Source organism: Amblyraja radiata, chromosome 8 (genome assembly GCF_010909765.2).
Source record: "Amblyraja radiata isolate CabotCenter1 chromosome 8, sAmbRad1.1.pri, whole genome shotgun sequence".
Taxonomy (NCBI): domain Eukaryota; kingdom Metazoa; phylum Chordata; class Chondrichthyes; order Rajiformes; family Rajidae; genus Amblyraja; species Amblyraja radiata.
In genome coordinates this window covers 17208560-17235628 of record NC_045963.1, presented here as the reverse complement: position 1 = coordinate 17235628, position 27069 = coordinate 17208560, and the positions used below count along the sequence as shown (strand labels likewise).

Genomic DNA, 27069 nt, shown 5'->3' with positions numbered 1-27069 from the left:
AAAGTGAATTAGGTGACAAATTAAACTTCTTTTTATGCTTTATCTGATGGGATAAATTGCAGACTTGATTTTTTAAATCTCAAAATTTTGTAACATTGCTACTCTTTCAATGTGACTCCAGGCTTCCACTGGCCCTCACTATATAAAGGAATCATTTATTGAAATCATATTCTATGTCGCTCTTCCAGGGAGATGCTAACTGCATTTCATTGTCTCTGTACTGTACACTGACAATGACAATTAAAGTTGAATCTGAATCCGAATCTGAATCTGAAAAGCAGGCATTTGGTGGGAATGAAGACTGCTCTTTTCAGACAAGCAGTTTTATTAATGATTTTTCTCTCCCAGAGATTCAGTGACAATATTATACAATTTAAGGAGAAATTACAGTACAAATATTTAAATTCCACGACACATTTAATTCTTTCAAATACGTAAAACACAATATTTCCACATATTTAGACCGTTAATATTTGTATACAACGCTGGCACCTTGAAAAATATTGTTCAAAGTTTGTCTCAATGAGTGCCTCAAGTCAGTGCGAAACTTCTCAACGTTCCCGCAGTTGTTAGCTTGTCTTCACCCTTTCTGCACCATCTCACCATGTGTACAAAATCATAAGGAATAGATCAGGTTGATGTACAGAGTCTCTTGCCCAGAGTACGGGCATCGAGGACTAGAGGACATAGCTTCAAGGTGAAGGGAAAAAGATTTAATAGGAATCCGAGTGATAACTTTTTCACACAAAGGGTGGTGGGTGTATGGAACAAGCTGCCAGAGGGGGTAGTTGTGGCTGGGACTAGCCCAACGTTTAAGAGATAGCTAGACAGGTGCATGGATAGGACAGGTTTGGAGTGCAGGCAAGTGGGACTAGTGTAGCTGGGACATTGTTGGCCGGTGTGGGCAAGTTGGGCCATAAACCCGTTTCCACACTGTATCACTCTGTGACTTATTGTCGTCTTTTTCCTCCGATCCTAACTCGGAAAAGAACCTCGGAAAATTGCCCTGAGTCAGTTCCAAGTTTTCTCTTTTTGGCAAAATATGTTGAGCTTTGTTGAAGCTGGATTAAAATGAAATGTACTCTCACGTCTGTCCTTAAATTCACAGAGGCATTGCACAAGTTAGAAAATTATTAGCATTTGCTCAACACACACAGACTTCTTCAGGTCAACATCTGCTCAGCTGCAGTAGGCTGTGATCCTTTACATATTGCCTCATTTTCTTCAGTTTTACTTTCTGAACTTTACGTCCCAGTTGGTAAATGGTGATGAAATATTTGCAGCCTTAATGGGGAGACAAAAAACAGCAGCAAAGCTTAGAAACATTGGGCTGAGTTTAGCCAGTGCTCTTGAAATGTTAGCATGTACTTACTTAGGAATTCAGTGCATGCTCAGATAAATGAGAGGGTACTGCAGTTGCTGACATGCTGCAGCTGCCAGAATGTTTTAATGTTAGACATCGCACTGAGCTCAAAGGCATAGCATGAGCAGGCTGAGATTCCCCACACTTTTGGTAGAGTAGTCTGATTTAATACGTTAGACTTTAGTGACACTGCGCGGAAACAGGATCTTCGGCCAACCGAGTACGCAGCGAACAGCGATCACCCCGTACGCTAGCACTATCCTACACACTAGGGACAAATTACAAATTTTACCAAAGCCAATTAACCTAAAAACCTATACGTCTTTGGAATGTGGGAGGAAACTGGAGCACCCGGCAAAAACTCACGTGGTCACAGGGAGAATGTACAAACTCTGTAGAGACCAACTGTAGTCAGTTTACGTTGCGAATTACCTGGCTTTTGACCCCAAGGACATATAATCGATTGTCACCAGAGTAGGAAAATTTAGGTTGCCTGAAATTTTTTACTGCGTAGCTAAGGGCAATGCCTGTTTTTTCTTTTGGGCTGGCTTCGTACACACAACACCCAGTCAGGATCAAACCCGGGTCTCTGACGTTGTAAGGCTAAAACTCTACCACAGCGCCACAGTACCTGACATATCAGAGGACACTGTTGGAAGATAAACAATAAATTGCAGGAGTCCTGACTGAGATATACAAATCATTGGGTGAGGTACCGCATGATTGGAGGTGTCCAATAATGTGCCTCTATTTAAGAAGGGCTGCAAGGAAAAGCCTGGGAAATATAGACCAGCAATCACCCATACAATAGTTCCATCCAATATGCTAGGGTCAATTTACAGAAGCCAATTAACCTACAAACTTGCATATTTTTGGAATATGGGAAGTAACCGAAGTAAACTTTTTTTTCTAGAATGACATTTGAATACAGTAATTCGTCGTTATAACTGTCCTGGGGGAATGAAGTCATTTTTACCAATTGGCCATGCTAACTATGTAAGGGATTATCATTGTACAAGTAGGAAAAACAAGTAACTGCAGTTGTTGGGTAATACACAAAAGGACACAAAGATCTGGAGTGACGCAGCAGGTCAGGCAGCATCTCTGGACAACATGGATGGGTGGTATTTTGGGTCAAGACCCTTGCTCAGACTCTCGGTCTGGAACTGGGCCTAGAATCCAGGGATATTGAGGCGAGGACGGTCGGTGTCATTGGTCGTGGCCCATGGGGGAGGCTCGAGTACAGGTAAGAGTCGGCGCCTTGAAGCGACCGAGGACACTGTGTGGACGGGCGGTGGTGGGGAATGTCAGTAAGTCCAGCCAGGAAGCAGCCGGGGAGGCGGTGTGGGCCGGGGTTGGCCTGGCGGTGAAGGCCGGTATGTCCGTCACTATAACCAAACTCAGTTATAAAGAGTTCCATAAAAACAAGGGTTTACTGGACTTCTGAAATATCAGGGGATTCAAAATCTTTCCAAAAGCTTCACTGTTGGTGGCTTTTCCATGTGTCAGCGATTACCTAGACCATTTCATTGGCAGGGCTTGTGGGAATGTACTTTCTGGAACGCCTGAGGCTGAGGTGGAGACCAGATAGATATTTATAAAACTATGAAGCATGGATAGGGTAGACAGTCGGAATCCTTTTCCTCGGGCGGAAGAGTCAAGAACTGGAGGCTGGAGGAGGAAAGTTTAAAAGTAATTAGTGGGGCAATTTTTTTTTTTATTACACGGAGTTGTAGGTGCCTGCAAGGCAGTGTCAGGGATGGAGGTAGATACAGATGTGATAATGCCATGAGTTGATAGAAACATTAAGCAGCAGAATAGCATTCATGGAAACTATTTATCTTTCCATGCATGTTGCCCAAGTATTTGTTTGCTTTCTACCTCAGTTACTACCAAATTCCTATTTTGTCCATGCCACTTGCAAAATAAAACCCGGTGTATGTACAAAAACCAACTCTTGCACACCAGAAAGAATATTGTAACCATGGGCTTGGTGATATTTGTCACATGCCGAACCAAAGGGAGGAGAAATGGATAAAACTGGCATCGGATCCAAGACAACAATGATTTCAGTGGGAATACAAGGCAGAATGAGATTAAGCATTCATTAATTTTCCTGTTCAGATATTTTTTAAATTATATCACTGCATTCAAATCTTGTAATAAATATTAATAGTTAAAAAATCTCTCTGCCTGCCAGTGATGTTAAAATACCTAAAATCACACAGCGTTTTCAGCTGGTAACGTTGGAGGCAGTTTCAGGGGCTGTCAACTTTCAAAGGCATTTGAGGGAGTGGGGCCTTCTCAATGCACAGCCAAGAACATGCTGCCAGTCAGTGCCCGACCCCGAATGCTTTAGGCCAGAACGATAAATCCTCTGTAACCAGACTTGGTGAGCACAGATAGAGGGGCTGAATTCTGCAAAACCTGGCCTACTTGATTATTTCTCCTCATCTGCCATTAACCCAATAAATCATACTAAAAACATACTTAAAAGTGAAAACAAAGTGAATTTTTATTAATAAAGCTAGAGGAGGATTTATTGCAAAAGAAAATAGGTGCAAGGGTTCAGTCCAGCTCCGATGAGTTACATCAAACCTTTTGCTACTTTCACTGGAGTACAGTAATCAACTTTAAAAGAAATCATGTTTTTTTTTAATATCTAAAATTTAAACTAGTCTTTAGCTTTCGCTTCATGTTAGGCTGATTAGTTCTCATTCGAGGTGCAGAATTCAGAACTAATCAAGTGGGAAGAAAATCCTGGAGAATTAGTACAATTCGCTTTCACACGTAACACTTTTAAACGTCAAATTAAACAAACTATATACCTAGACGGTAAATGCTGAACAATTTAAAAAAATACCTTCATACCTTGTTGTATTGTTCAAAGTTTCCAATTGTTTGAAGCAGCCCTTTAAAAGCCCACTTGGCTCTGTCAAGCTCTGACTTAAAGGCAGACTTTGAGACAGAGATAGATAGATTCTTGATTAGTACAGGTGTCAGTGGTTATGGGGAGAAGGCAGGAGAATGTGGTTAGGAGGGAGAGATAGATCACCCATGATTGAATGGAGGAGTAGTCTTGATGGGCCAAATGGCCCATTCTGCTCCTATCACTTATGACCTTATGACTTACCTTTGCCCATTAGGATTCCTGCAATCGTTGCTTTCCTGTAAGCATAGTTTTCAGTTTCGTCAAAATCCTTAAGTGCACGATACTTGCTGAAATGAAAGGCAGGCCACCAATCTTGTCGCGGCTCCCACTGCTCCTTGATCCAGTCTGAGTGACCCCTAAAAAGAAATGGGAAAAGGATATAGCCATATTTGAATGTGGTCAACCATTAGAACACAACTTCAGAAAATTTCAGAGATTTTATTCAATAATAGTGAATTGAATAAAGTGAATTGATGGCAACCTCCAGGGTAAACAACAATTGGTTTAAATTACCCTTCGGTAAGCAAACTAATGACTGCAGGTAGATTAAAAAACAGGTACATTGTTATTCTGAAGATTGTTGCCTTATAGCTACAGCGAAGCATGAAGCATACAGGTCTCGAGCTATGAAACACACTTGTCTCAGGTGTTGGTTTGGCTCAGCAGTAGTTTTGTTGCTGACAAAATCAGAAAGACACTTTCACGCCAACCTAGATCCGAGCAGTTGTGAATGAGAACTAGGCATAACTCACGAAAATCTTTTTTTTTGTCAGTAAGAAGCACGGCATAAACAAGATTAACTACCATTTATGTAAATTTGTGTACAATATCGCAAAGCCTTTCATATTGATACATTAACAGGAAAGATTCATTTGATTTTCAATGGTTGGCAGATTCCACTTCTGTACTAAAAGTGCACTTGGCTGAAGTTGCAGCAGCACCAGTCATCTCAAATGTGCAATTTCATTACCCTAAACTAATAAAAATGGCCACAATCATGCTCTTACTTATCCGGTCACATTTAAAACAACTAATTTATTTCCCAGAAACAAGAGGTCTTTCAGATTGAATGGTTGTGTAGTTCATTTAAAATTCCTAATGACATTATTTATTTCCCGTCATCATCAACAATTGTTAAAAGCCAAAGACTACAGCAGCAAATTTCACAAGGATTTCAATATCAGATTATAAAGATACCTTTACCTCCAAAATGGGGTGGGAGATTGCAACCTTCACGTGGTCCGCCCTGTTTCGACAAATGCAATCAACCCGGCGTGCACAATCAAATAAGATCAAATAGAACAAGTTGTCCGACAACTTTAGGCTGTGCACGCCATACGCAAGAAGATCTCCAAAATTATTTCCCTGTATCCAATTCTAGGCCCATGTACATGTTGCCTCTAATACTCCATTTCACCCATTTTAGATATCACAGAGATATCTAATCAACAACATCCAACGATGAAACAGAAACCTACATGTCCAGGTATGCAAGTTTTTTTAAATATAGATCTCAGTGAGAACATGGAATGGGCGATATTGTTACTGTATCACGAAGATAAGAAATAGTAGGATCAGAAGCCAAGGAAGATATGAATATTTTATAGACACTTCTTCATATTATTGCCCAGAAGACAGAACTTGCTCAGCAGGATTTGGTTCAAAGCATTCATGAACTATCTTCAATGTTGCAGCATTTCGCATCATTTAGTATATTAGAAACAAGGCTCTATGTAGCAACTGGAAAGTTTCAGATTTCCATTGAAAGCATAAAATAGTCTTTCAACTGTCTGCCACGCCAGCCGCTCACAGCTTTCAAGGGAAATAACTAAAACGTGAACTTTCATTTGGTAATACATTTATGCTTATGATGAGCGTATGATCTAACATATGGTGAGCGTTTGACGGCACTGGGCCTGTACTCGCTGGAATTTAGAAGAATGAGGGGGATCTCATTGAAACGTACAGAATAGTGAAAGGCTTGGATAGAGTGGGTGTGGAGAGGATGTTTCCACTAGTAGAAGAATCTGGGACCAGAGGTCACAGCCCCAGAATTAAAGGACGTTCCTTTAGGAAGGAGATGAGGAGGAATATCTTTAGTCAGAAGGTGGTGAATCTGTGGAATTCTTTGCCACAGAAGGCAGGGGAAGCTATCAGTGGATATTTTTTAAGGCGGAGATAGATTCTTGATTAGCACGATGTCAGGGGCAAAGGAGAGAAGGCAGGAGAATGGCGTTAGGAAGGAGAGATAGATCAGTCAGAATGTCAGAGTAGAATGGATGGCAGAGTAGACTGGATGGGCCGAATGGCCTAATTCTGCTCCCCACTAATGACCTTAAAATTCAGTAATAATGGTGTTAGAGACTGTAGTAAGATAATGGAAAGAGTGGTTACATACACTCCTTTAAAAAACTCTTGCCTGCAGCTTAAAAAAAGAAATCGAAATGAAGAGTACCAGAGAGAGCTCAGCATTGGTATGGATATCCTGATGACATTTTAGCCAATACTCATACATCAAGGTTTTTACTAAGGTGTACCCCCCCTCCCCCCCCCCCCCCTTCTATCTCTGCAGCAATTTGACAGATCTGACAATACAGTGATTGCATAATAGAAAAATTACAATATAATAGAAAAATGCACAATGTTTTGCAAGGTTACATACTGGGCTATAGCTTTCTTCACTTGCTTATGTAAATGTTTCCATGTGCTACGGTCTCCTTTCCAAGTGGGGAAATCCAGCAAGCAGAAGAGAACACTCAGTGCTTCATTATGGTGACGATTTCTTTCTGAAAAGGACCAATATTTCAAGAAATAGCCTTGACTTTACCGATGTTAACCCAATTATATGCAACATGAAACATCACTGCAGTCTGTAAAAGAACACACACTCTCAGCCACTAAGCGAGTATAAATGGCATCCACTTACTTGACTTCAGGAGCAGCGAAATAAATTCTAACATCAGTTCATGAGAAGGAACCAGATGATATAATATCTGCAAAGGCAACAGCAACATTTAGCAAACCAACCGCAAGTTGGTAACAGGTCACAACAGAACCCAACATGGGGCACGCAATATTCCTCTAATTTTCACTTCTACAATCCATTTTGAAGTTAACCAAAGCTTCTTCAGACACAAAAAGTTAACCCTTCTTCAGACACAAAAATTGAGTTTGAAGAAGTCTCGACCGGAAAGGTCACCCATTCCTTCTCTCCAGAGATGCTGACTATCCCGCTGAGTTACTCCAGCATTTTGTGTCCATCTTCCACACAAAAATGAATGTTATTATTAGAAACAGTCGCAGGTAATCTAGAACGCATGTTTCCACAATGCAAGTTGGATTTAATCCGATCGAAGAAATAGGGAACACCATTTGCATTACGCTGGCACAATTGGTTCTAATTCAATTTTTATCAGGAACTAGAGAACGACATACAAGTTACTTTGAAAACTGACAGAAAAAAAGTTGTCGGAAAAAAAATGTTTCCATGTAGCTTCCCTGTGGTAATCAAACAACATTGCCCCTTAAATAACAGCTATTTTCACCACAGGTGGCCATTGGAATTAATTGCTTCAATTTACACTATATGTGCAGTATTACTCTATTAAATAATATAACATACAGCTTTTAGCATTTTTAGCTTGTGGTAACAAAAGTAAACCTGGCTTGAACTGCTAGCCTTCGAGCACAAGCAGATACAATAGTCAACCTCCAAAACAGACCAAAAAGAAACACAAAGTACTGTAGTAACTCAGTGGGTCAGGCAGCATCTCTGAAGGACATGGTTAGGCGACGTTTTGGGTCAGGACCATTCTTCAGATCTGAAAAGGGAACCCAACCAAAACACAGCCTATCCATGACCTCCAGAGATGCCGTGTGAGTTCCTCCAGCACTTTTGTGGGGTTTTTTTGTAAACCAGAATCTGCAGTTCCTGATGTTTCCAAAAGAGTTCAGAGGAACTATTAAAAATAATCCTAATTGTTGAAATAAAGATTGACAAATAATGCACTGGTATTCTCACACAATGTTTGCAGTCAAGATTGGTCTAGGGTTGACCTAAATCATCAAGTGAAGACCATGCCAATTCACAATCTGAGCAAAATAACCAATATAAACAGTAAGGAACTATAAGTAAATCCCGGTCCTATCTGGCCATTCCCTCGTGGGACATCAGGGGTGGAAGATAGATCAGTCTACACCCCTCCTCATAGATGTTAAGCTTGCTCCTGTTGTCCATTATTAATAGACTTGAGACAGAACACTCCGAAGCCCTGGTGGTCGCAGTTGGAGACTTCAATCAAGCCAACCTCAGGGTCATGCTACCAAAGTACTACCAGCATGTCTCTTGTCCCACCAGGAGGCCAGAGCACCCTCAACCACTGCTACACATCAATAAAAAATACCTACTGTTCAAGAATGTGATCACCTAGCTGTGCTTCTGCTCCCTGCCTACAAACAAAACTTGAAGCAGGAGGAGGCACCAGAGCCCAGTGCTGAACTACTATCTACCTCTTTAGTGACCCTCGCACTATCCTCGATTGGACTTTGCTGGCTTTACCTTGCACTAAACTTTATTCCCTTACCATGTATACACTGTAAATGGCTCGATTGCAATCATATATTGTCTTTCTGTTGACTGGACAGCACGCAACATAAAACTCGATACCTGTTACAATAAACTAAATTAAACCAGAGAGAAATATATAAAATTCTGAGAGGCATGGATAAGGCATCAGAACTTTACCCCAGGGTGGCAATGAGAGGATTTGAGGGCATAATTTTTAAGGTGAGAGGGACAAAGGTTAAAGAAGATGTGCGGGACAAGTTTTGTTTCACATATTGAGTGCTGGGTGTCTGGAATGTGCTGCTGGGAGTGGCCGGGGAGTCAGGTACGATAATGAGGTTTACATGGCTTTTAGGTAGGGGTGGGAATGTGCAAGGAATGGAGGGGTATGAATCATATGCAAGCAGAGATTAGTTTAATTCGGCATCATGTTTAGCAAGGACAATGTGTACCGAAGGACCTATTCCTGTACCGTATTAATCTATGTTCCAGTGGTCAGTAGCTTCGACTGCAAGCAGGACAGGATGGCTATTGCATGGAAGCAAGCTAAAATCAATGTTCAAAAGTTTACAGATAAATGCTACTCATAGACAAGCAGGAGAGAGCAAAAGGTCAGCAAGAATGCACTTGTACACTCAACACAAAGCCTGTGAAAAAAGTAAAACATTGCTTTTGTACCAAAAGAAAACTAGACATAGATGAAATGAATCAGGCCCTGCTGCTACTAATGGAGTGCATTGAAGCACTTGGATACATGAATCTTACCCTCAGTACTTTCATCAGCTTCTTAGGTGGGCTGCCGTGTCTCTTCAGGAATTCATACAAGTACACATGAGCGTTTGGATTTGGAGGGAATCTGCTATCGTAAGCATAATCATTCAGCACCTTCAGAGCTTCCTCAAAACCATCATAGAAGTCAAGCAGCTGAAATAAAAAGTAACACGTTACTGACTGCTGAAAATAATTTAGTTTAGTTTAGAGATACAGCGCGGAAACAGGCCCTGCGGCCCACCGAGTCCGCGCCAGTGCCCGACCAGTGATCGCCGCACATTAACACTATCTTACACACACTAGGGACAATTTACAATTTTACTAAGCCAATTAACCTACAAACCTGTATGTCTTTGGAGTGTGGGGGCGAAACCGGAATTCCCGGAGAAAACCCACCGCGGGTTACAGGGAGAACGTACAAACTATGTACAGACCCATAATCAGGATCAAACCCGGGTCTCCAGCGCTGCAAGGCAGCAACTCTACCATTACGCCACTGTGCCATCACTTACCAATTTTGTAATGTTTACAAAATTGGGCTCATTACCAGAATAATGTACTCTTTCATAAGGGCATAAGTGATAGGAGTAGAATTAGGCCATTTTGATTAAGTAGGTGAGGCAATACTGCTTGATCTTTGTGTCATCAGCATATTAAAATCTAAACATTTGTTTTCCCCATGATCTATTTTGCTAGGTTGTCATTGAGTCCACCAGGAGTCGAATACTGCACAAATGCACTAGTAACCAAAATAAATAAAGCATTTTAAAAAAAGGACTATACTGGATTTTATCTTGCACAAAATGTATTCCCTTTAAATCTTACTATGGTAGACAAACTACATTAATATCATAGACACAGAATGCTGGAGTACCTCAGTGGAGACAAGCAGCATCTTAGCAAAAAAGGAATAGGTGAAGTTTTGGGTCAAGACCATTCTGAAGAATCCATCTCGACCCGAAACATCACCCATTCCTTTTCTCCAGAGATGTTGCCTGACCCAGTGAGTTACTCCAGCATTATGTGTCTATCTTCGCTTTAAACCAGCATCTGCAGTTCCTTCCTACACATAAAAAAAAAACATACGTTGGAAATCTAAAATTAAAACTCTCAGCAGATCTGACAGCCTCTTTAGAAAAAGAGTTCATGTTTCAGGAACAAGTCCGTTCATCAGAAAATCATCATGCGTTGAAACTTATCAGATTGCTTATGTTTTAATGTACCTCAGGAGCACCATCTAGTGGACACATACACACAAAACAAGCGTTTAAAAATTCAGAGCACTTGAGGCAAAAGTTCCCCTCGTCAATTTAACCAGGATTTCCTTTAGGCTGATTTGATAAAAATGCACAAAATTGATATAACAGTAACTTTCTGAAACAGCAGATTTCTCAAGCACTCGGTAAGCCCATTATTATATGGTTGAACTAAGGAACATGCTGGATTTAATGTTTAAGAAGGAACTGCAGATGCTGGAAAATTGAAGGTAGACAAAAATGCTGGAGAAACTCAGCGGGTGCAGCAGCATCTATGGAGCGAAGGAAATAGGCGACGTTTCGGGCTGAAACCCTTAATGCAGTTTTTGAGAATCCAGGTCAGCCCAAATCATCTCACTCGTTACGACCTTCCCTTCAAAATGTCGTCACTATTGTGACCTAGGGAAAGGCAACAGTAAATCTGCACCCAAAGCACCCAGAGTTTACTGTCCTAATACAGAACAATTTACTAATCACATCATTTCAATGTGTAGGAAGCAACTGCAGATGCTGGTTTTCACTGAAGATAGACACAAAATGTTGGAGAAAACTCAGCGGAACAGGCAACATCTCTGGAGAGAAGGAATGAGTGCCGTTTCAGGTCGAGACCCTTCTTCAGACATCATTTCAATGGTTCTATTTAACCCTGATAGAGAGTAACACTGAGAAAACATTTAAATATTTTCATACACCTATTAATTAACAAGATGATTTTTTGAGCCGCAAACATGCTGAAACTTACATTGACGTAGCTGAGTATAAAGGGGTCCCACACGCCAGCATTTTGAACAGCCCCACGCAGACCAAAAGAGGCTTGTCGGAAATACTTGTGCATTTCTTGCTCTGTAGTTGAATCGACTGCGTCATTAGCTTGATTTAGAGCAGAAACAATTATTTCTTGGGGAACAACAAAAGTAGGCAACTCGGAATTACGCTGCAGTGTTAAAACACAAATATCATTCCCCCTATGATCAGACAAAATTCCACGCCAACATTTCACACAGGAAAAGCACGTTGTTATGGAGCGTGGGGAAAATAGTTAACAATGATTATTTATGGAACTACAGTGACAATGGGACAAAGTTGGGAAAAGAAGATATTAGTACAGATAGAAAAAATACAGAGTTGTACAATGGTGACACAGCAGGAAAGCATGGTCAATGTGTTAGGAAGTGGAAAAAATCAGTTAGGACAAGTAAGAAGATATTGAATTGTCCTTGCCATGGTGGATAGCACCCCCACCAACCAAAGTATCTACATGAAGCACTGCCTAAAGTGATGGCATTTATAATTGAGGATCCCCACCATCCAGGCGATGCCCTCATCTCAAGGCAAGACGCACAAAGGTCTGAATTCCTGCACCACCTGGTTCAGGAACAGCTGCTATTCTATATCTATCAGGTTCTTGAACCAACCTGCACAACCCTAATGCTATCCTGGTAAAATAACTCTACAGATCATCTTTTGCACGATTGTGGACTTTTTCCAATTGTATAGGTTTGCATAAAGTCTGGGGTTTTTTTTTGGACTGTTCTTGTAGAATGTGTGTAATGAACGTATAATTTAGGCCTGATTTATTCTTTCGTGCGCTGTCTGAGTCGATGTACCTGCGACGCTGCTGCCAGCAACATTTTCATTGTAGCTGCACCTCACGTACTTGTGAATAAGATGAACTCTACTTGACCTGGTCTGTAACATTGAACAGGATTGGCGCAGTACACTAACACGGCTAATAACCTCCAAACATGGGGTCAGTTCAGTTCCAGTCAGCAATATAAACTATTTACACGAAGAAACATATTAGCGGAAAAGAAAGGTCCTGTTTTGGGAAGGATGTTAAAAATGTAAAATTCTCATTAGACACTCTCACCACATCAGGTGGTAACTAGATCAGCTTTTAAACAATCATTACAGTGTCCATATTTGCCCTCAGATTTGCTTTCCTTGCCAGCAGGTAAGCAAGGACTGCTGACTGCTACATGCATCAGTTTTGTCAGCACCATTCCTGCACCCAAGGAAATAGGACCACTCCTACCTCTAGCTACTTAAGCAATTCCTACCACCAGCGGACTTCATCAGCATTTCCAGGCTTTCCAAACCAAGTCTCATCTCTCCCTCCCCAATCCTACCCCTCCTTGCCTTTACACATTGATGAAAGCCTGGCAGACTGCCAGCAGTCAAACGGGTTACCTGCAGTAACCAAACACGGTTTAGTTTAGAGATACAGCATGGATATGGGTCCTTTGGCCCACCATGTCCATGCCGGCCAACAATCACCCGTACACTAGTTCTATCCTACACACTAGGGACAATTTACAGAAGCCAATTAACCTACAAACTTGCACATCTTTGAGATGTGGGAGGAAACGAGCGCACCCAGGGAAAATCCACGCGGTCACAGAGAGAACATACAAACTCTGCCCAGATAGCACCCGTAGTTAGGATCGAGCTCTGGTGCAGCAGGGCAGCGACTCTACTACTGCGCCCCTGTGCCACCGCAGACACAATGTAATTCAAGCCCTGACATTAAATACAGTTAGATCATATCACAATTTGCTCCACTACCTGGAAAACTTCATGCATTTGGTGCTAATGCAAACTCCAACTACAGGATCCCCTGCGATTCTCATCCGAAACAGAAGAAAGCACAACACTTATGCCCCCATAAATGTCACCTACCCCTTTCATGAAGAGCACGATTCTTTTTAGCCCATGTGTAATAATCGAGCAATGCCCTGTAGCCCTGGATAAGTTTAAGCACATCTTGCTGAGCTGCTGTTTTTGCTCCATATCGCCAAGTTTCAGCTAGTGACAGTTCCCTGTAGGCTTCATCCATCTTGCCACTACACAGCAGGTGGATCGCATGCTCCAAACAAGCCTACGGAACAGAATCAACAGGAGAAATTACGTTGATTTTATGCAGCAGGGTGGGCTCATCGCCCAGCTATGCACCAATTCACTGGATGTCTTAGCGACTCAAAACAGCCACTAAGGTCGGTGCCTTCCAGATCAACACAAGTTCAGTCAATGCTCATGTTACTGGTTACTGCCATTAGGTAAATAAACTTTCAACATAAGTTGAGTGCAGGAGCTAGAGACCAATCATAGACATCTTCTGTGATGGTGGAATTTATGATGAAAAAATGGATCGACCGAGCTTATATTCACTGTAATTTAGAAGGATGAGAGGGTATATTATTGTAACATATAAAATTCATAAGGGATTGGACATGCTAGATGCAGGAAAAATGTTCCCCATGTTGGGGGAGTCCAGAAACAGGGGTCACAGTTTAAGAATAAGGGGTAGGCCATTTAGGACTGAGATGAGGAAAACTACGAACGCACTATGGAACTTCACTCGCCCCCCTGCAGGCTATACATCAGGAGGTGCAACTCCAGAGCCAATAAAATCATGGGAGACCCCTTCCACCCCTGCAACGGACTGTTCCAGCTGCTACGGTCAGGCAAACGCCTCCGTTGCCATGCTGTGAGAACAGAGAGGTTGAGAAGGAGTTTCTTCCCAGAGGCCATTCGGACTGTAAACTCCTATCTCACCAGGGACTTACTTTACTGAACCATTTTCCTTCCGCCCACAATATTTAATATGTAAAAGAATATGTGATTCTGTTTGTAGTTTGTTTGGTTGTTTGTTTGTTTGTCTTTTTGCACAAACTCCGCGAGCATTGCCACTTTTCATTTCACTGCACATCTCGTATGTGTATGTGACGAATAAACTTGACTTGACTTGGACTTGAATTCTCTGCCACAGAAGGCCGTGGAGGTCAATTCACTGGATGTATTCAAGGGAGAGTTAGATATAGCTCTTAGGGCTAACGGAATCAAGGGATATGGGGAGAAAGCAGGAACGGGGGTACTGATTTTGGATGATCAGCCATGATCATATTGATTGGCGGTGCTGGCTCGAAGGGCCGAATGGCCTACTCCTGCACCTATTTTCAATATATAGCACGGAAACAGGCCCTTCAGCCCTACTTGTCCATGCTGACGAAGTTGGCGTCCTGGGCTTGTCCCATTAGCCAGCTTTATACCATATGACTTTAAACCAAGAAAGACTACAGTCCCAACCAAATATGCATACACATTGAGATAGAAGTAATCGGTGACACATGCTAATTTAGAAATACGGATTGCCACGGATATAGTCAGGACATTTAGAAACATTGAAATTAATCACAAAAGCGTTTTTTCTTTGTACAATCAAGAATGATGGTGTATTAATCCACAGTTTTATTGTTGTTACCTTCAGGTAATGGTTCACGCCAACGAGTTTTATTTTTCTAACAAATGACTCAACGTTGTCGGTAGAGCTGTTGGGATGATGCTGTAGTATTGTGGTGCCCAGCCTCCAAATTGCCTAAAGTATCACCAGGGAGCACAATTAATCAGATGCAAACTATCAGAAAAAAGGCTCCCTTTACTGAAGTCTTAATTACAAACATCAAAGCTTTCAAAAATAGTAACAAGGTGTTCAATGCAAGGAAGCAAAAGCCGCAATTCCAAGCTGTAGCTCAATTTATACACTAGGTATAACACTAGCTTACACTCTAGTGGCACATCAATCCCACAAACAAGTTATTTATGAAAACCACAAATTAATACAGCCAGAGATAGTAAGGCTATCAATTCCCTTTAAATAACTGAAAACTTTCCAAAAAAAATTTGATTAAGATAACAAATGGTGTAACCCCCATGGGCTGCATTCCTAGAAACAGTTTTCACTTACGCAAACCACCTCTCCTCACTGTATGCTCTCACATCCGCCTTATGCAGGCGGGGGACAGGGCAAGCGCTGTGTGAGTGAAATTCACACGGTGCAAAGCCAATGTGATACAGACACACACACCGCGATGAACAGGAAGGTTGGCGCTGTAATTAAGACGGCTCGAGCACAGTGTACGGCAAGTCCATTAAAAGGGGATGGGGGGGGAAAGGAGGGAGAAGGAGTGGAAACACCATTTAAGAAGCCAGAGATACACGGCTGTGAAGCTCGGCGGACATTTAACATTACCGGTCGGTTATCCTTGGTTCTGAAAACTACTGCGTACGTTTTCCCCCCCCAATGAGCCAATGAAATTCACCGGTCAGCACCGGCTACAACCTATGAGAACCTTCGACCTCCTGGCGACCCAACTACGGCACGAGAATTCTCGCTACTCTCCATGGCGGCTTCATTCTAGTCGCCACTAACATGGTGAAAAATCCGCGGCGACCATAATGAGGCCGCGACGAGTTCCCAGAATTCAGGAACTCCTCACGACCATGAGGGCGACTCCCCGGAAACTACCTGAGAACATGTGGCGACTGCATAGTCTCCTGCAGTCGCCTAAAAAGTCGCCTAAGTGGGACAGACCCATTAAGGTGATTAGCAAGCAGTTGACATCCAGGAGACACATTTCCAGGTCTACCTCAGAGACAGCACACATTTAAATTGCTGGCAGGCTACTAGGGTGGTTCAATTTTCATAATGTTCCTGGGTGCTCTTTACCTCACAGGCAGAAGATTGACTTCTAGGTGAGGAGTCTTCTAAGGTCTGGAAATAGTTTGTCATCAGTTCTGCTGCCGTCTGCCAGTCATGGTGTAGCACAGCTTTGCAAATCCGCTTCAGGCAGGCATTGGCTGTTCTTCGGAAGCCACTCTCTTTTCCATCTGTGATTCCTGCATATTGGAAATGTGTTTAAAAACGGCAGTGCCTTTTTGAGAGCTTAACACAGAGCTTAAAGCAAGCAACTGAATTTTACTGTTGATACCAATAATTTCTTACATTAGATTCCTACAATAAGCTGATATTTATTGCATTGTTACATTTTTGGGGCTCAGATATTTTTCATGCTTAGCGTCAATGCCGGTTTGCTCACTGGATCATTGCACAGAGATCACACAGAAACACTTTTGCTGCAATAACCTTCCAGTTTTTACAGGAACTGTTCAACTTAAAGCTACAAAATGTAAAATTATATCAAAAAGAATCAGAACTGCGGATTTTGTTTGCTTACAACACTTCCACTTATTGAGCACCATAAAAGCAGTGTAGGAAATTAGAGAATTATCTAGTTAATCCTAAATGATGAAATGTAATTTGGTGATTTTCAACTAAATGCTGGAAATACTGCCAAGTTTTTATCTTGTGCACTTGCACAAGGAACTTTGTGATTTCTAAGTAGTTGGTGAGGAATCAATGACGATATTAACGTATAGGAAGGAACTGCAGATGCTGGTTTACACGGAAGATAAGACAGAATGCTGGAGTAACTCACCGGGTCAGGCAGCATCTCTGGAGAAAAGGAATGGGTGATGTTTTGGGTCGAGATGGGTTCTTCAAAATGGTCTCGACCCGAAACGTTACCTACTCCGTTTCTCCAAGATGCTGCCTGTCCTGCTGAGGTACTCCAGCATTCTGTGTCTATCTATGATATTCATGTACCGTCTCAGGTCTGAACCGTCTTGGTTCGGGTCCCTCTCCCCCCCCCCCCCCCTCCTCCTCCTCCTCTTCTTCCCCCCCCCTCCTCCTCTTCTTCCCCCCCTCCTCCTCTTCTTCCCCCCCTCCTCCTCTTCTTCCCCCCCTCCTCCTCTTCCCCCCCCTCCTCTCTTTCTCTTTCTGCTCCTCTCTGTCTGTCTGTCTCCTCTCTCTCTCTCTCTGCCCTCTCTCTCAACCCCCCTCCCTCTCTCGACCCACCTGCGAGTTGGGGGCTATGCATCAGTGGATAGGGTGGGGATGGGGTAAAAGGAGCCAATGAATAATATTAATATAATATCAAGGGGGATGGTTAGTGTGTGTGTGTGTGTGTGGGGAGTGGTTAGTGTGTGTGTGTGGGGGGAGGTTAGTGTGTGTGTGGGGGGGGGTTAGTGTGTGTGTGGGGGGTGGTTAGTGTGTGTGTGGACTGTGGTTAGTGTGTGTGATGCCGCAGGCCGCTGCCCCCCCACAACCGCTCGTTGAGGGGACTGGACCCAACGGGTCCCACTTGGTCTAGTGTGTGTATGTATGTATATATGTGTGTATGCATGTATATATGTATGCATATATTAGGTATGTTGCAAAGCCTACCTGAAGATCGCTGAAAATCTGTCCCAGCCCGTGTGCGCGATTTTGGCGCCGTTTAGAGGGGGGCGGGTTTAAAACACGATTTCCCCTAGGCTGTTCAAATCGAGGTTTTTCAGCCTAGTTAATTATTAACGAAAAATCGCTGGAAGATTCCGTAGCTGGAGCTATTTTTAGTTTTAAGGGCTTTCTTTACTTGTTATAGTAGGTTAAAAATTAACCTCTAAACCCGAGACCGCCGACAACGGGTCGGATCTCATACAGGGGAAAATGGAAGGTAGGCTGTTTATTTTTACGTTAAAAAGGGCTTCTTAAGCCCTTTCTACAAAATTTAATGTTGCGAGTAGCTAATTTGGATCCCATTATATCCCGCAGTATTTTTCTGGGCATTTGAGGGCACAAATCTACCGCAATGTGAACGTTCTAAACAAGCGCGTTCACAGGATCCCACTAGAAAGCTGATTTAAATGGACTTTAATTTACAGCAATTGAACATTAAATTCCTTCCATTTGGCCTATAAATTAATGTAAATGAGATTTAAAAATCATGTTTTATTGTGAATTATTTGTGAATATTATTTGGACACTTTGGCTATTTAAAAATGTTAATCATTTATTAAGAAATGGATAGATGTTTAGATCTAGTAATTGAAGTTTGAAATTAGCTACAATTGGGTAACTAACTAATTATATGCTTTAATTTCAGGTCATCCAAGTAAGATTATTTTATATTTGTTTCAGAATGCTTCAATCTATGATAACTGAAAATGTCATTCAGTTCCCTTAATTTTTAAGAAAGGTATGGGCTTTTGACTGTCCACGATCACAGCGTTTTTGTTATGTCCATAGAAAATCAATAGGGAACAAGATGCTAATTTCCGAGTATGAAAATGGCTATAATTTTTTTAATACTTGAGATATGAAAGTGAATTAGGTGTCAAATTAAACTTCTTTTTATGCTTTATCTGATGGGATAAATTGCAGACTTGATTTTTTAAATCTTAAAATTTTGTAACATAGCTACATATATGTGTGTGTGTGTGTGTGTATATATATATGTATATATGTGTGTGTATATATAAGCACATGCACATATATTTTCACCAACACACACACAGACTTGCACAAACAAAGAGTGAATCAAATTATAAAGCAGCAAAATATTAATAGATTACTGTAGGTATGTTGCAAAGCGTACCTGAAGCGTCTTTGAAAATCTGCCGTTGTGGGTGTGCGCGATTTTGGCGCCGTTTAGAGGGGGCGGGTTTAAAACGCGATTTTCTCTAGGCTGTTCAAATCGAAAATGTTCAGCCTAGTTAATTATTAACGAAAAATCGCTGGAAGACCCCGTCGCAAAAGCTATTATTAGGTTTAAAGGCCTTGAATAATAGTTATAGTAGTTTAAAAATCAGTCTCTAAACCCGCGAACACCAGCAACCGCAGGGTCTCATAAAGCAGACAGCTGAAGTTAGGTTGTATATTTTTACATTAAAAAGGGCTTCTAAAGATCCCTTTATACAAAGTTTAATATTGCGAGTAGCTCAATTTGGGCCCATTATATCGCGCAGTATTTTTCTGGGCATTTGAGGCACAAATCTACCGCAATGTGAACGTTCTAAACCAGCGCGTTCCACAGGGACCCACTGGAAAGCTGATTTAAATGGGCATTTATTTACAGCAATTGAACACTAAATTCCTTCCATTTGGCCTATAAATTAATGTAAATGAGATTTTAAAATCATGTTTTATTGTGAATTATTTGTGAATATTATTTGGACATTTAGGCTATTTAAAAATGTTAATCATTTATTAAGAAATGGATAGATGTTTAGATCTAGTAATTGAAGTCTGAAATTAGCTACAATTAGGTAACTAACTAATTATATGCTTTAATTTCAGGTCATCCAAGTAAGATTATTTTATATTTGTTTCAGAATGCTTCAATCTATGATAACTGAAAATTTCATTCAGTTCTCTTAATTTTTAAGAAAGTTATGGGCTTTTGACTGTTCACGATCACAGCTTTTTTGTTATGTCCATAGAAAATCAATAGGGAACAAGATGCTCATTTCCCAGTATGAAAATGGCCATAACTTTTTAAATACTTGAGATATGAAAGTGAATTAGGTGTCAAATTAAACTTATTTTTATGCTTTATCTGATGGGATAAATTACAGACTTGATTTTTAAAATCTCAAAATTTTGTAACATTGCTAATTACTGAGATGGTCATACTTTGAAACCGAAGAACACTTGCAGGCAGATGCAAATATATTTCTGGACGGGAACTGTTGGTATAAGCTTGCTCCAATGCAAGATAATAATCCCTTTCTGCTACAAACTCTTCAATCTCATCATCCATCTTCTGCTCATCAACGAAGCGAAGCTAAGATAACCTGGAAGTTGGACGTTACCTGTAATTAGTAGGTACTCAATGTTAGGTCATAAACCAAGTAATGATCAGCAAAAGGCACGATTGGACTCTGAATTGTTCCCAATTCACCAACCCAATGGAATCAGTTGCATGAAAATATACAGACAGTAACAAAACATTTTTTTCATATAGATTAATCTAAGGATCTAACACCGTTTTGGAAGAGGAAAAAATACACCAAACGCTCATAGCTATTTACACGCAGCTTAATGTTAAAACAAGTTAATGCGTATCACTGAAACCTCAATATCTACACTACACCTACATCTTACAAATATGAAGTGATACTACTTCGGCATGCTTGGTTGTGGGCTGAGAAACACTCCCTACATCCAATACGAAGCAAGACGCAGAACTACTCAATAAATTAGCAGCCAAGCTGCCCCACCAGCATTACTTGGTTACATGCTGCATGTTTAGTTTAGAGAAACATCATGGAAACAGGCCCTTTGGCCCACCGAGTCCATGCCGACCATCAATTACCTGTTCGCACTAGTTCTGTTCTCCCACTTTCTCATCCACTCCCTATTTACTAGGGGCAATTTTATAGAGGCCTATAACCTCCAAACCATACATCTTTGAGATGTGGAAGGAGACCAGAGCGCCCGGAGGAAACACACGTGGTCACAGGGAGAACGTGCAAACTCCACGCGTACAGCACCTGAGGTCGGGATCGAAACCTTGTCTCTGGCGCTGGGAGACAGAAGCTCTACCACAGTGGCACTTCACAGTGCTGCCTCAGTGCATGCTAAATGCCATCAGATCCTGCCCTGATGGGAGAACAGCAACCAGTAACTTTGCATATCCAAGGTACACAAAAAAGCTGGAGAAACTCAGCGGGTGCAGCAGCATCTATGGAGCGAAGGAAAAAGGCAACGTTTCGGGCCGAAACGTTGCCTTTTTCCTTCGCTCCATAGATGCTGCTGCACCCGCTGAGTTTCTCCAGCTTTTTTGTGTACCTTCGATTTTCCCGCATCTGCAGTTCCTTCTTAAATACTTTGCTTATCCATACTCTCCCATACCAACGCCTACCCACAAGCCCAAGTTCAACTGAGAGTTTTCTCCAATAATCCCCCAGACTTTGTAACTTTCATGAATTACCAGAGACTCAATCAAATAAATCCGAGTCTCATGGACAAGCGAAAGAAAGAAAAACTATCCTAACCCAGTCTAATCAGGACGCGACTTATTGCGGTCAACTCTCCAACAGTCTCCCCAGTTCCGGGGCAACTATGGACTGATAATACAAAGCCAGAGCTGCCAAGTTTTGTCAGAGCATTTCAGTATTCTAGTACCTGAAAATCAGTATTTTGCTGAGGAAATCAGTATTTTTACGCGGTGCCATTTTGCTGAAAAAAAGTTTTTATGTGCGGTCATACCCATGTCATACCAATTGACATGTCTTCTACACACCTTACTTGACAGTGCATTCATTGCCATCTCTATGTATACTTATATATGAACGGCTGCTTCCTGCTTTTAGCACCAGATGATGATGTAGAAGCCATTTTTGGAAGCCTCCCTCCCTCCTTCCTCTCTTTCCCTCCCTCTCCCTCCCTCTCGCCTTCCCTCCCCTTTCCCTCCCTCTCTCCTTCCTTTTTTTCTCCCTCCCTCTCTTATTTCCTCCCTCCTTCCCCGAACAGTCTGTGACCCATAGCGCTGCGGACATAGCGCTATGCGTAAAGCCCATAGCGCTATGTGTAAAGGCAATATTGCTCCAGCTGGTGGTGCTAAAATTAGAACCCATAGCGCTGTTCGTTTAAATTCCCACAGCTAAACTGACAGCACTGTTTATACCCATAGCAGGACAGGCTGATCAAAGCGTACAAAAATATTCATCCAGATCTTGAAATTTAAAATACTAATAGATTTAATCTGCTATAATTTTTATAGTTAAGGGCCTATCCCACTTTCACGACCTAATTCACGACCTTTTGTACTTGTGGACATTTTTCATCGGCCTAGAAAAACGCCCCGACCTACTTGATGCCACGAGTACCTACGACTAGCATCACGACCTACCTACGACCTCCTACGACCATACTGCTGAGTATGAGTCAAGGGCAAACTCGGCAGAGGTCGTCAATTAGGTCGTGAAAGTGGGACAGCCCCTTTACGGTATGACTTTTTATATCCTTGCATTTTTTAAGCAGATAGATGAAACAGGAAGTCGGGCCGATTTTTAAAAAATCCGTATTTTACAAAGCAAATCCGTACATTCGTATTCTTATCGCATTTCCGTACAAAATACCGAAAATCCGTACTACTTGGCAACTCTGCAAAGCTGTTACTGCTGAGTATTTGGATGCAACTGGCAAATAAATACCGACATAAGTCTGGGTTCTGAGCTTGCAAAGAGAGATAAAAGGCACCAAAATATTTTCTTGGTTGTTTAGGGTGAAAACCGAATGTGAAGAGAAAAATAAAAACTGCTCTCCAGACGAGGCAGTTTTGTTCCCCTGTCTTTCCAGGTTCCCTGAGAGAGTATTAGAAGAGGCAAGAACCAAACTGAAGAGCTGGAGCACCTGGTGGAACACAGCAGGGAAGCTCATCAACTGCACTCCAAATACAGATCAGTTTCATCAGCTGAACTACTTCAAATGTTATTTATTATAGTGGATGGTACAATCTTTCAAAAGCAAGATATTATACCGAGGATTCATTAGTTCTCTCGGCTGAATGCAAATAGGAGCACAGCACCAGCAGGGAAGTTGCCCAGAGCTCTCACTTAAATTGTTTTCTCTGTTGCTAGCCGGGCAACCTACGCAGCTTTTTAGGTTGCCAAATGAGTTTAGGTGGTCATCTAAGACGGCTTGCATGGCGCGCGCGATAATGTACTCGGACGAAGCGTGTAGTTACCAGTCAGAATTATTCACATATTATTTCTGCTTCAAATAAAGTCACAAACTAAACATATTCACCAATCAAGACATGATATATGCCACAATGACATGCAGCAAAATTACAATACAATATTTCAACTCTTTTTACACGTTGCAATGAATGCAATTTCTATTATTTCTTTCCACTTCCAAACAACAATGTGGTTGGATTATTCAGCGTATGATCAACCTCGGTGAGACCAAGCGCAGGCTTGGCGATCGCTTCGCAAAAAACCTCCACTCAGTTCGCAATAACCAACCTGATCTCCCGGTGGCTCAGCACTTCAACTCCTCCTCTCATTCCGAATCCGACCTTTCTGTCCTGGGCCACCTCCATGGCCAGAGTGAGGCCCAGCGCAAATTGGAGGAACAGCACCTCATATTTCGCTTGGGTAGTTTACACCCCAACAGTATGAACATTCGCTTCTCCAATTTCAGGTAGCCCTTGCTTTCTCCCTCCTTCCCCTCCCATTCCCAGCTCTCCCAAAGCCTACTGTCAAAACAAAGCTACAAAGTCAACAGAGGAACAACAGATACTGGTTTACACTGTAGACACAAAAAGACATTCAAGCCTGTTTGTTGCACTGAAGAAAGACATAAAAAGCTGGAGTAACTCAGCGGGTCAGGCAGCATCTCTGGAGAAAAGGAATAGGTGACGTTTCAGATCGAGTCCCTTCATTAGGCAGGGATGTCTTGACCTGAAATGTCAATTTACAATATACATCAATGATTTAAATGAAGGGATTCAAAGTAACATTAGCAAATTTGCAGATGACACAAAGCTGGGTGGCAGTGTGAACTGTGAGGAGGATGCTATGAAAATGCAGGGTGACTTGGACAGGTTGGGTGAGTGGGCAGATGCAGTTTAATGTGGATAAATGTGAGGTTATCCACTGGAAGCAAAAACATGACGGCAGATTATTATCTAAATGGTGTCAAGTTGTTAAAGGGGAAGTACAATGGGATCTAGGGGTCCTTGTTCATCAGTCTATGAAAGTAAGCATGCAGGTACAGCAGGCAGTAAAGAAAGCAAATGGCATGTTGGCCTTTATAACAAGAGGAGTTGAGTATAGGAGCAAAGAGGTCCTTCTGCAGTTGTGTAGGGCCATAGTGAGACCACACCTGGAGTATTGTGTGCAGTTTTGGTCCCCTAATTTGAGGAAGGCCATTCTTGCTATTGAGGGAGTGCAGCATAGGTTTACAAGGTTAATTCCCAGATGGATGAGCGGGAATCTTATTGAAACATATAAGATTATTAAGAGATTGGACATGCTAGAGGCAGGAAACATGTTCCTGATGTTGGGGGTCCAGAACCAGGGCCCACAGTTTAAGAATAAGGGGTAAGCCATTTAGAACGGAGATGAGGAAACACCTTTTATCACAGAGAGTTGTGAGTCTATGGAATTATCTGCCTCAGAGGGCGGTGGAGGCCGGTTCTCTGGATACTTTCAAGAGAGAGCTAGATAGGGCTCTTAAAGGAAGCGGAGTCAGGGGATGTGGAGAGAAGGCAGGAACGAGGTACTGATTGGGGGTGATCAGCCATGATCACATTGAATGGCGGTGCTGGCACAAAGGGCCGAATGGCCTACTCCTGCACCTATTGTCCATTGTCTGCCTAATCGCTGAGTTACTCCCGCTTTTTATGTCTTTCTTCAGTGCAACAAACAGGTTTGAAGGTCTCATAGACGAAGTGAGCACAAACACGCTGTGGAAAAAGGTTGGTGGTTGTACTTAAATGTCTTCACTGAGCCGATAAATGCTATAAATCATTAGCTAGGTTGGGCAGTATTGCCTGGCGTTTTGTTTTTGGTAATATATTTCACAAGGTTAAAAAAAGTTGAAGGAAATTGATCAGTATTTTGATCAGCTGAGCAAGTGGGCTGAAGAATGACTAATGGAGTTTAATGCAGATATGTGTGAGGTACTGCTTTTTGGAAAATTAAACCAAGGTTTAAACCAAGGAAAATTAAACCCCAGTAAATGACAGGGCTTTGGGGAGTGTTGTAGAGCAGAGGGTTTCAGAATTATAGGTACATAGTTCTCTGAAATTGGCATCACAGGTAGAAAGGGGTGGCCAAGAATGTTACAGTAATTTACCCTTCATTAGTTAGAGTATTGAGTATAAACGTTGGGATGTTATGTTACAGTTGTACAAGACCACATTTGGAGTCATGTGTTCGGTGTTGGTCATCCTGCTATAGGAAGAATGTTGTTAAACTGAAAAGAGTACAGATAAACATTTACAAGGATGCAGCCAGGAATTGAGGGGCTGAGCTACAGGGAGAGGTTGGGCAGGCTATGACTATATTGTGAAGTGCAGGCGGATGAGGAGTAATCTAATAGAGGCGTATTAGATCATGATGGGGACAGGTACGGTAAATGCAGAGCTTTTTACCCAGGGTCGGGGGGAATAAAGAATCAGAGGACGTTGGTTTAAGATGAGTGAGTAAAAATGTAAATAGAGGGTGGTGAGTTTATGGAACGACCTGGCAGAGGAGGAATTTGATGCAGATACTATGACGTTTAAAATATTTGGACAAGTACATGGATAGGAAAGGTTTAGAGGGGTATAGGCCAAAAGCAGGCAGGTGGGGCTGGTGTAGATGGGGCATCTTGGTCAGCATGGGCAAGTTGGGCCAGTTACCGTGTTGTATGACTCTACAACACTAGGTTATGTGGAGCCAAAACACCAAGACTGACCAGACTGTTTCCATACCTTCCACCACCTCAGATCATCCTTATATATCCAGTACAATAACGGGAATACCCCGTGAATTTTTCTCCATTTAAATTTTTTCATTGCAAAACGCTATTTTAAAAGCAGAGATTGACAGATTATTGATTAGTAACAGTGTGAAGGGTTAAGGGGAGAAGGCAGGAGAATGGGGTAGAGGGAAAAATAGATCCGCTATGATTGAATGACGGAGTAAAAATCGATGGGCCAAATCTCATATGACTTGTTAAGTTACGAAGTCATAATCATTCGACTTTCAAAGGAATCAGTCAATTTATATAACAAAGACAGACACTAAATGCTGGAGTAACTCCGCTGAGATATTGCACCGTTTTTGTGTCTACCTTTGGTAATAACCAGCAACTGTAGTCCCTTTTTGATTATATTTAAATATAGCAAGTTCTCGAGGAACTTATACCGCGTTTAGACTCCGTCCTGTTACCCCTGGTGTTGTGCAGAGGGTGAGGGAGAGCTGCAGAGATCCCTCGTGTCCTGATGTCCAAGTCTCCAGTCTCCTGTCCCGTCTGCGGCAGCTCCCGGGCCACGTTCCAACATGCAGACTGAAACTGCTTCCGGAGTCACTGCGTGTACCCTAAATATTACTATTAAAAAAACACTTCAAATCCTATACTTTGTCCATTGAACAACGGCAATGGTAACTCAAGCATGCATTCTCTGGTTTACTCTTCCTCCGCTACCCCACACAGAATACAAGGAGCTTGGAATTGCAGTTTATTTAATACTTCCTGATAGTGAATTTCTGCAGCACAGTCGCCACCTCCTGTTTAGTGCTGGCACGACTTGCATCATTCAGCTCACAAAGGGGTTAGTACAAAGATTAGACCTGCCAAGTGCTGGGGGTAGGGGTGGTATTTTAAATTAATTCTCACAGAACCCCAACTAAACACGTGGAATTCTACGTTTGTTTTCAAGAGCGAACACTGTACATTTCACTCAACATTAAAAAGGAAATACACTAATACAGTGTAGGAAGAAACTGCAGATGTTGATTTAAACCGAAGATAGACTCAAAAAGCTGCAGTAACTCAGCGGATCACAGCATCACTGGAGAAATG

General features: G+C 41.9%; 1 protein-coding gene across 5 annotated transcripts; it reads right to left on the bottom strand.

Moving 5' to 3' along the window:
* Positions 1–311: 311 nt before the first annotated feature.
* taf1a (TATA-box binding protein associated factor, RNA polymerase I subunit A) lies at positions 312–26796 on the bottom strand. Of its 5 annotated transcripts, XM_033025283.1 has the most exons (12): positions 26737–26796; positions 26436–26585; positions 20179–20357; positions 16393–16562; positions 15148–15261; positions 13566–13764; positions 11629–11756; positions 9625–9783; positions 7222–7288; positions 6958–7081; positions 4497–4651; positions 312–1284 (listed from the first exon to the last, which is right to left on the bottom strand). In XM_033025283.1, the coding sequence occupies exons 3-12, from the start codon at positions 20303–20305 to the stop codon at positions 1169–1171; spliced, it is 1359 nt and encodes a 452-aa protein (XP_032881174.1). In that variant the 5' UTR covers positions 20306–20357; positions 26436–26585; positions 26737–26796; the 3' UTR covers positions 312–1168. The 5 variants fall into 5 exon arrangements, with proteins under 5 accessions (XP_032881174.1, XP_032881175.1, XP_032881176.1 ...); XM_033025284.1 differs by lacking the exon at positions 26737–26796 and having other exon boundaries at positions 26412–26707; XM_033025285.1 differs by lacking the exon at positions 26737–26796 and having other exon boundaries at positions 20179–20339; positions 26412–26707.
* Between the last annotated feature and the right edge of the window lie 273 nt (positions 26797–27069).